Source organism: Falco naumanni, chromosome 8 (assembly GCF_017639655.2).
Source record: "Falco naumanni isolate bFalNau1 chromosome 8, bFalNau1.pat, whole genome shotgun sequence".
NCBI lineage: Eukaryota > Metazoa > Chordata > Aves > Falconiformes > Falconidae > Falco > Falco naumanni.
In genome coordinates, this window is record NC_054061.1 from 20,401,451 (window position 1) to 20,412,149 (window position 10,699).

General features: G+C 58.6%; 1 protein-coding gene across 1 annotated transcript in view; it reads right to left on the reverse strand.

Moving 5' to 3' along the window:
- Positions 1–10,699, reverse strand: part of LOC121093023 (protocadherin gamma-A10-like) — a 53,037-nt gene that overhangs the window by 40,637 nt on the left and 1,701 nt on the right. The window contains 1 exon segment of the mRNA XM_040604779.1: positions 8,243–10,699. Coding sequence (XP_040460713.1) covers positions 8,243–10,699 — 2,457 coding nt within the window.

Below are 10,699 nucleotides of genomic sequence, written 5' to 3' on the forward strand. Positions count from 1 at the left end.
GCCGGGATTGATAAGGAAGGGACGGCGATCTCTGGGAAATAAACCGGACTAGAAATCAGTGCCCACGTGTTCACTCGCTTACCGAGAGACAGGAGAAGGCTCCCCACGCCCTGCAGACCTGACTCAGAAACCTGGCTGGTTATCAGCTATTGCTCGTCGTGGCGGAGCGTCTTGTGGAAGGGATGCAAATCATCTGCACCAATGTGGGAGACATGACACCCACCAAAGTGACAGGGACCTCGACTCTGGTTACATGTCCTTGCCCTGCACGGGCCCCTTAACTGCTATGAGCAACACGGGATCCACTCAGAGAGGCAGTATTTCTGCGCTTATATGAAGAATCAATAATATCAAATAGATCGGCGCAGCCTTTCCTCTCTTACATGCTCAGTTATTTCCTTTCCTACCAAATAATCGTTGCTGAAGGATAAACTAATTGTATCAGCTCCACTTACCATTCTCATCACCAGTCCACGGAATGTGATAAAAGTACAGGCTTCACACAGATAAAATCCAACGTTAGTCATCTAACGCTGTACTTAAATAGAATTTAGTTCTGGAGCAATTTAAAGACTAAGAAGGAAAACTATATGCTTTAGCCACTGCAGCTGCATCATGCACGTAAGTACACGATATGCTTCTATCCATTTTGGAGCGCTTCTGTAACAGACAGTATCTGCAGGCTCACAGTGCTGACAGCAAACTTCTTTTCTCATAGGACCTTATGCAACAAAATCCGAATTACCTTTCTCTTTTACATATAATCCGAAAAGAAGAAAATCCACAGCTCTCTTCGAGACAAATTTTGAAACAGTATTCAGCCACTTACTTTCTTTGAAATAAGCTCTGAATCTTTTTTCCAGCCACTGCCCATTTTGTATCTTTCCCTGTTTACTCAGCAATTTGTCTAACGTGCGTATCACAATTCTTAAGGAGTTTCTCTTTGTATGAATGTGCACACAACCCCTATTCAGAGTACCTCGACCGCTTAGTCCCAGCAGCAGCGGAGAGCTGAGTACAACAAAGAGACCTCTGGAAAGGCATGGAAGACTGAACATTTCCCTTCCCGTATTTCGACTGATCTGGAGACATTACATCTCCACCACTTTGATGGGAAGCCCAAATACTGAAGGTGATGCTCTGGAGCTCCTGAAAGCACCATTTGGCAGGAGAGGAGTGGAAATGTGCGCAAGTTAAGGCAAAGATGCCTTTCCCCTGCACCAAGAATTCCTTCGGGGACGGGTTCAAGCCAAATCCCAGCCAGAGCCGCTCACTCCGGCATTATGCCCGGGCTCCAGAGAAGTCGCTGGCAGTAGTGGACCCAAAGCATTTTCTGCTGGGCGCCAGGCTCGGAGCTACAGTGAGGCACCAGCCCCGGCTCCCCAGACGGAGGGGGATGTTATTCCCGGGTGTAAATAAATACCTTCCTTTTGAGGCGTTCAGAATATGAAAAGAAGTAAGCAAGCAGGGGAAACAGCAGTACAGAGCTGCTGCCCTGAACAGGCCGGGACAGATCACACATTGTTATCACAGGAACGCGCTCAAACCGGGCTGAGACGATCAAACTGGACCAAGATGAAAGGGTTATCCCAACTTCGGACCCCAGGTCACCGTTGCCCAGACTCTACTCCGTGTCCACCCCACCACCCCAGCTCAGTGAAACTCGCACCTAGAGCAGGAGAGACAGCAGTACTGACAGCATCGCGTCGCTCCTCGGGGAACAACCGACAATTTACGGATGAGACTCAGCAGGCCAAAAGGAAGAGCCATAGTCACACACACACACCAGCACACAGCCACGCCCCCGAGCGATTCAGCAATACGCCCGGATGTAACGCTGAGCTTTGCCGGTTACCCACTGATCTCTGAGGGCAGAACAGGGGAACGAGAATATTCACACAAGCCCACAGAAAGGGACCCTAGGATGGAAGCTCACCTGTGCAGACCTCTCGGCGCTATGAGAGTCCATCCTGGAATCAGTGTCAGAGCCGGGTTCACCAGCTAGGAGACGGTCAGACAGGGCTACTGCCCCTGGTCTCAGAAACGTGAAGTCCTTCTGACCCGACTCGGAGGCTAAACACACCTCGTAGGAGTAGGGCAGGGGCAGCGTGCTGCTGCAGTAGTTACACGGCGCTTTTGAGCCCAGGCTTGAATACAGTTCCTTATCAGAAGTTAGAAAAACGGGAGGGCTCCTCGATCGTCGGCATTTAAAGAACAGTATCAAAATTACTGTGGAAACGAATAACAAAGACACGACAGCGAGCGCCGCTACAAGAATAAGGTTTAGGTCAGACACCAGCTCAGACACAGCTTCTCCATCGCTCAGCTCCGGCAGCGCCTCCTGCAAGCTCTCGGCCAGCACCACGTGCAGCGTGGCCGTGGCCGACAGCGCCGGCTGCCCGTGGTCCTTCACCACGGCCACCAGCCGCTGCTTGGCCGCGTCCCTCTCCGACACGGCCCGCGCCGTGCGCACCTCGCCGCTGTGCAGCCCCACGCGGAACAGCGCCGGCTCCGGCGCCTGCACCAGCTCGTACGACAGCCACGCGTTGCGCCCCGCGTCCGCGTCCACCGCCACCACCTTGGCCACCAGGTACCCGGCCTCGGCCGAGCGCGGCACCACCTCGAACGGCCCCGCGCCCGCCGCCGGCCACAGCACGCGCGGCGCGTTGTCGTTGCGGTCCAGCACGAAGACGCGCACCGTCGCCGTCGAGCTCCGCGCCGGCGCCCCGCCGTCCTGCGCCCGCACCGCCACCGCGAACTCGCGGCACTGCTCGTAGTCGAAGGAGCGCTGCGCGTACACCGCGCCGCTCCGCGCCTCCACCGACACGTACGGCGCCGCGCCCGCGCTGCCGCCCGCCAGCCAGTAGCTCACGCGCCCGTTGGCGCCCGCGTCCGCGTCCCGCGCGCGCACGCGCAGCACCGGCGCGCCCGCCGCGTTGTTCTCCGCCACGTAGGCGCTGTAGGCGGCCTCCTCGAACACCGGCGCGTTGTCGTTCACGTCCGACACCTCCAGCACCAGCGCCGTGCGGCTGGACAGCGCCGGGCTGCCGCCGTCCCTGGCCACCACCGTCACCCGGTGCTCGGCCGCCTGCTCCCGGTCCAGCGCGCTCGCCGTCACCACCTTGTACGAGCCGCCCGACGACGCCACGATCGACAGCGGCGCCTCGCCCGACAGCTCGCACGACACCTGACCGTTCTCCCCGGAGTCCCGGTCCCGCACTTTCACCACGGCTACCACCGTGCCGGCCGGCGCGTCCTCGGGCACCGGGCTCGACAGAGAAGTTAGCGTCACCTCGGGCGCGTTGTCGTTCACGTCCAGCACCTCCACCTCTACCTTGCAGTGCGCTACCAGCCCCCCACCGTCCCTCGCCTCCACCAGCAGCGTGTAGCTTCGCGTGTCCTCGAAGTCCAGCGGCTCCTGCAGCGCAAGCCGCCCGCTCTCCGCGTCTAACACGAACTTCGCAAGCACCTTGGCCGGCAGCTTCCCGATGCTGTAGGAGATTTGGGCGTTTGTGCCGGCGTCGGCGTCGGAGGCGGAGACATTCAGCACCACCGATCCCGGCGGCGCGTCCTCGCGCAGGCTCGCGTAGTATCGGTCGTGCGCGAACACGGGGGGGTTGTCGTTGGCATCGGTGACGTTGATGCAGAGCTGGGCGGTGCCACTCCGGGGCGGTTCTCCGCCGTCCAGCGCCGTCAGCACCAGCCGCAGGCTCTGCTCACGCTCTCGGTCCAGTGCGCGGCGCAGCACCAGCTCCGCGAACTTGCTGCCGTCCTGGCTGTCCTTCACCTCCACCGCGAAGTACTCGTTGGCCTCCAGCTCGTAGCCCTGCAGCGAGTTACTGCCCACGTCCTCGTCCTCGGCCATGCCCACGGCAAACCGGGCGCCGGGAGGAGTGAACTCGTTGATCTCCAGCTGGAAACTATCTTGCAAGAAGCGCGGCGCGTTGTCGTTAACGTCGTGGATGGCGACGTCGACGTGGAAGACATTGAGCGGGTTCTGCACCAGCGCCTCGAAGCTGACAGCGCAGGACGGCGACTCGCCGCACATCTGCTCCCGGTCCAGCCTCTCGCTCACGTACAAGTTCCCGTTCTCCCCGCTCACGCTGAAGTATTGCTTCTCGGCGCTGAGCCGCAGCTTGCGTGCCGGCAGCTCGGCCGGGCTCAGCCCCAGGTCCCGCGCCAGCGGCCCCACCAGCGAGCCCCTGCCCAGCTCCTCGGGGATGGCGTAGCGGATCCGCTCCGGCGCCGCCCGGCAGCACAAGCACAGCAGCACGGCGGGCAGCAGCGCTCGCCCGGCCGCTCGCCGCCGGCTCGGCCCCGGCCTGCCCGCCATTCTCGCCGGCGCTCGCCGCGCTCCTCCCTCCTGCCGCTGCCCTCCCTCCCTTGCAGCCCCGCTCCGCCACGAGCGCGGGGGCCGCCGGAGGGCAGCGATCTCGGCGCCGGCTCGGACGCCGCTGCTCCCCGCGCCGCCTCTCGCCGCTGCTCCCCGTGCCGCTGCCGCTCTGGCCGGCGCCGTGCGAGCCAGCAGCCCGTGGGGGCAGGACGCTGCGGCGGCCGCGGCTGCGGCTCCAGCGCCGCTCCGCGGCGGCCAACAGCGGCACCCGGAGGCGCCACGATGCCACCGCAGCCGGCTGATGGCCGCTCTCAGCGGCGCACACCCGCTCCCCGGGGCGCTCCCAGCAGCTGCCGGGAGTCGGCGCCCCCGGCTACCGAAACGCGCGATTCAGCTTTTCAGTGCGGCGAGTTTCTCACAACCGCGGCAAGGCGAAGCAAGCAGCGCTGCTCAGCCGCGGCAGGGCAGTCTGGCTCGGGAACGTGTTGCCGAGCGGCGGAGGAGCGCTCAGGCTCCGCGCAGCAGAGGACAGGTGAGTACAGGTGAGTACAAGCAGGTGCACTGTACAGCGCATGTCTGATATATTCCAACAGCTTCTACTTTTGCTGCGGGTGGGATTTCCCAGCTCTTTTATTTCATTTCTACGAGCTCTGAGAACTAACAGCCACAAGTGACTTTGGAGGAGAAGCTGTTGTAGAAAGGAAGCGCCAGACCCGCCTTTTGATTTGGGGAGATTCTTGTTCATATTCCTTTTATTTTACATACCTCTGAGTGTGACTGAGACCGAGGGGGAAAACGGTAACCCTTATTCCTTGCAACAGCACTATTATTACATGCTCAGAGTTTTACATATTACGGACATCACTACTTCTTGCTCTCGGGAAGACAGACCTGTTAAAGCACTTTTTTCAGGATTGTTTCTCTCAGCGAACGGGGTAGGTAAGTAGATCTAAGATGGACGGGCAGCAAACAGGTAGACATGCGCCCAGGATACTTCAGTTACCAGTCCGCAATTCCAAGAATTGTGAGGAGGAGTGGTATAGTCCTCCGCGGTGTTGCCCCAGGTGCATGCGACATGTCAGCTAACATTCCCGGGACAGTCAGAGACTTGTAGAATAAAAAGCCGGCAAAAGAAGTCCAAGAAGAAAAAGTCAGAAGGACAACACTAGAGAAGGCAGTTTACCCATGACACAAACACAGGGACGTGTGCTTTGCACCGATCATACACGGATCACTCCAGGCGTGGGATGGTCTGAAAATGAAAAGGATTAAACCCTCTTGAGTGCGACATCTATGAAAAAGTACTTGATCCTCCTCAGTTCCTGTTTGTACGATAACACCACCTCTCAGCAACAATCAGGAAATCACGGAATGCAAGCCCGTCTTCAACAAGTCTTGGTTCATGACCACGGAGAAAGCAGGGCACAGTACGACCAGCTGAATCATTCCAAGCACTACACAGACCACGGGCTGAGAAACTACAGGTACATCAGATTTTGCTAAGACTCCTATTGCTCCAAACAAGACCTGACTCTGTGGATGACTACTGTGCTCATTCTTGAGATCCTGGTGATAAGTCAATTCCTGGTTATGCCACTCTTGCCACTTCCTCAAAAGGTACAAAGACATGGGCTACAGGACTCAGTTTCTCCTTCACAATTTTTTCCACTGTAGTAGTTACTAACAAATGATCGTTGAGCCACAACATTGCTGTAAGAAAAGGCTCTTCCTTGCCAACAAGACCATTCTCACAAAGTAGCCACCGCACTGTGCTTCAGACGCAGAGGCACATACAGGAGGGTCACCTTCCCACACTAAGCAAGTATTGACGCAGAATCTCGCCATTCCTCAACATTTGTTGCATTGCACTACTACTGCTCACATGCATTTCAAATAACTAATGGTACATGAAAACTCTGTGTTGTAAGACAATCGTGATAAATAAAGCAACGAATTATAGACTTTAGAAAAACCTTCAGCTAATAAGCCGTTCATAATGAAAATACCTGTGCATGTCTAATAGTCCAATTTTATGAATAACGTTGGCAAGCAAGAATTTAGCATTATATCGGCATTAGGCACATTAAGACCCTGTCACTACATCCTCAGCTACACCACTACCTCTAACTACACGGCTCTGTAAAAGACACGAAGACGAACAGTAAAGCAGGTGAAAAGTGCCCAGAGGAGAGTAACGATCCCTCGGAGATTAGCCCCTGTTTGGCAGAAGAGGCTACAGGGTTGCCGCGTCAACAGGTATCTCGTGGTAAACGAGGTCATTCTCACAAAATCATTCTAGGTACAGGAAGACTCTGGATGTGCTCACCGGCTGGGAGTAAGGGTAAGGAGCCCAAAATGAGAAAACAACCTTTCCAACCCGTAACGCTAGTAAGAATGCATGCTTCTCTGTTCCTCACACACAGTTTGCGTCGACTTTAAACACTTAGTATCGGAAAATCAAGCGCTGCTACACGAGGGAAAACCGTAACGAACAAGCTGTAAGGCGACATCAAAAGCACAAATGAACAACCCCTCACTGCAAGAGCGTCTTGACATTTCTTGAAAGTGCCATGCTGTCTGTAACACACCCCGACAAAAATCGAGACAATACTATCACCTAAAACTTCCCCCATAGACTGAAGACCTAAGAGGCTTAGAGAGTCTATAAGCACAACATTCATTCTGGGAACATCTAGTTCTTCAACTCCACTCCATCGTTGGAAGAGCACAGCGGTAACTCACAACCAACGTGACCAACCAGCTCTTGCATATGCACGCGTATTTTAGAATTTAACACTTACCAACAAGTAATTTGCGCTCCTCCTCGACCCTCTTTCTAAATCCGGAGCATGGAGCTCACTTTTGACCCAGTCAAGGAAATTCCCACAAATAACAAGGAATTATTATCCCAGGAATGCCTGGGAATGGTCTCCTGATTAAGGAAAGCATTTTACACCTCCAATGTGGAAAACACACCCCATTCTGGTACACAAAATCGACATTGCTGTCACTACTGGCTGAGGAACATGCTCTGTGAGGGACTTTCACACAAGAGACAAGTACAAGACATGCCAAAGCACACAGGCGCTATACGTTCATATCCAACAATGGCTTACATCCATCCTAAATAAATGACTGTTAAATGAAAGAGACGTGTAACAAGGGAAGAGTGATAATCAAGTGAACCAAAATAAAAGACTTCAGATAAACACCTTAATTAAAATGTCGTTCACGATAAATGTAATTGTGCATTTGTAATACACCTATGAGTAAAATGTCTCACAGGCTGGTAAAAACCACAAAAAATTAATAGAAACTTTCAAATAACTACAGGTTCCAAAAGGCATACTAACGGTTCATCACACACGGCTTTCAACAATAATAATTAATAGAAGATCAAAAAGGTACTACATGTGCAAGTACGAAACAAGAAATAAGGACTCATAAAAAGTACAAACTAGTAACCAGCCGTACAAAGTTATGCACGGGGTGGTTGACGTTCTGCTTACAGAAAACCTAACGCTACGAAAACGCATGTGCTCTCAGTCAGATACGTGACCCTGCTAATAACGCAAAGTACTGTTTCCTATTAATGCAATATCTCCGTTCAGAAGAGCTGCTACTAAAAGGAAAACTGTTATTCTACATGTCGGGGGATAGACTGAGAAAAACCTGGCCCAGACTAACAACAATATAGCCACAGCAGCCTCCCACACCACGGTGAGGCTGAAAAATACTCCCACGTCCACCTCCCGGGAGCAAGAGCAACGACCACGCAGCGCGATGCTAAATGAAACTTTGCCTCAGTCCTAACCAAACCTCCCCACGCAGTATAAGAAGACGGGAGAGAAAGGGCAGAGAAGCAGCAGAGAGATGCGTAGCGAAACATGTCCGGCCAGAGGCACTCACCGGGGGCGCGGCGGGGTCGTCGCCGAGCAGCGGCGCGGGCTCGTCGGGCGGCGGCCGGGCCGGCAGGGTGTCGCAGCAGCTGCCGGCCGACAAGCGGAGCTGGCTCTTGCGCGAGTCGGCGGTGAGCGACACCTCGTGCGAGTAGGAGTGCAGGAAGGCGCGGACGCCGTCGATGCCCACGAAGTGCGAGGCCGGGACGCCGCGCGCGGCGCCGCTGCCCGCCGCCAGCAGCTGCGAGCGGCGCCAGCGCCGCAGGCGCAGCGCCAGCAGCAGCAGCAGGAAGGCGAGGAAGAGGCAGGACACGGCCGCCACGGCCACCACCAGCCAGCGCGTCAGGCTGCCGGCCGGCTCGCCCGGCGCCGCCGCCGCGCTGCCCAGCTCCGAGAGCAGCTCGGCCACGCTCTCGGCCAGCACCACCGTCAGCGTGGCCGTGGCCGACAGCGCCGGCCGCCCGTGGTCCTTCACCACCACCACCAGGCTCTGCCGCGCCGCGTCGCGGGCCAGCGGGAAGCGCGCCGTGCGCACCTCGCCGCTGTGCAGCCCCACGCGGAACAGCCCCGGCTCCGTCGCCTTGGCCAGCTCGTACGACAGCCACGCGTTCTGTCCCGCGTCCGCGTCCACCGCCACCACCTTGGCCACCAGCGCCCCGGGCTCCGCCGAGCGCGGCGCCAGCTCCACGCCCGCCCAGCCCGCGCCCGGCGCCGCCGGCGGGTACAGCACCTGCGGCGCGTTGTCGTTCTCGTCCACGATCACGAGACGCACCGACACGTTGCTGCTCAGCGCCGGCGCGCCGCCGTCCTCCGCCCGCACCCACAGCCCCACCTCGCGCACCTCCTCGTAGTCGAAGGAGCGCAGCGCGTACAGCGCGCCCGTCTCCGCCTGCACCGACACGTAGGACGAGAGCGGCGCGCCGCGCACCCGACCCTCCGACAGCCGGTACCGCACGCGCGCGTTCTGACCCCAGTCCGCGTCCGCCGCCCGCACCGTCAGCACCAGCGCGCCCGCCGCGTTGTTCTCGGGCAGACGGGCGCTGTAGCGCGCCTCCGCGAACACCGGCGCGTTGTCGTTCACGTCCAGCACCCGCAGCGCCAGCACCGCGCCGCTCCACAGCGACGGCGACCCGCCGTCCGCCGCCCGCACCGTCACGTTGTACTCCGCCACCTCCTCCCGGTCCAGCTCCCTCGCCGTCACCACGCGGTAGTAGCCCTCAAAGGACTTCTCCAGCCGGAACGGCAGCCCCTCGCCGATGCTGCACCGCACCTCGCCGTTCGTCCCCGAGTCCCGGTCCTGCACGTGCAGCAGGGCCACCACCGTCCCCGACGGCGCGTCCTCGGAGATCGCGCTCAGCGCCGACGATACTGTCAGTTCGGGCGCGTTGTCGTTCACGTCTGTCACGCTGATCGCGACTTTGGCCGTGTCGGAGAGTCCTCCTCCGTCCCGTGCTTGTACCTCCAGTTCATACGACTCGGCTTCCTCGAAGTCCAGGCTCCGCACCACCGTGACAGCCCCCGTTTCGGAATTTAAATCGAAAATCTTCGAGGATTTCAATGAAGCTGTTTGATATGAATACTTCACGTGCCCGTTCAGCCCCTCGTCGGCGTCGGCGGCCGTGACGGTGAGGAGGACGGAGCCCACGGGCACGTCCTCCGGCACACGCACCGTGTACTCGGCCTGGCTGAACTGGGGCGCGTTGTCGTTCGCGTCCAGCACGGCCACGCGGATCCGCGCCGTGCCCGTCCGTGCCGGCTCGCCGCCGTCGCTCGCCCTCAGCACCAGCTCGTGGAACGCCGCCTCCTCCCGGTCCAGCGCCTTGGCCAGCACCAGCTCGGGGCGCTGGTCCCCGCCGGGGCCCGCCTGCACGGCCAGCGAGAAGTGCTCGTCGCCGCTCAGCTCGTAGCTCTGCAGGGAATTCGCTCCCGCGTCCGGGTCGTGAGCCCTGGGCAGGGGAAACCGCGACCCGGGCGCTGTCGTCTCGCTTATACTCTCCTCCACCTCAATTTCCTTGAAGCTTGGCGCGTTGTCGTTAATGTCCGTGATCTCCACGTCGATGCCGTAAACCTTCATTTCCCCGTCCACTATCACCTCACAGCGCAGCACGCATTGCTGCAGACCCTCGCAGAGCTGCTCTCTGTCTATCCTCTCCGCCGTCACCAAATGTCCCGTCTTCCCGTGCAGGGCGAAGTACTGCGCCCTGCCTCTGTCTATGATGCGCACGCCGCGGTCGGGGAGCGCGGGCAGCTGCAGCGCCAGGTCCTTGGCCACGTCGCCCACGAACGAGCCCTTCGGCACCTCCTCGGGAACCGAGTAGCGCAGCTGCCCCCACGCCGCCTCCCACGCCGCCAGCAGGACGCACCAGAGCAGGGCTCGCTCCCGCCGGCCCCAGCGCCTCCCCGCCGCGCACATCTCTGCCGCGACACCACCGGCAGATCCCCGCCGCCGCCCGCCGAAAGGGACACG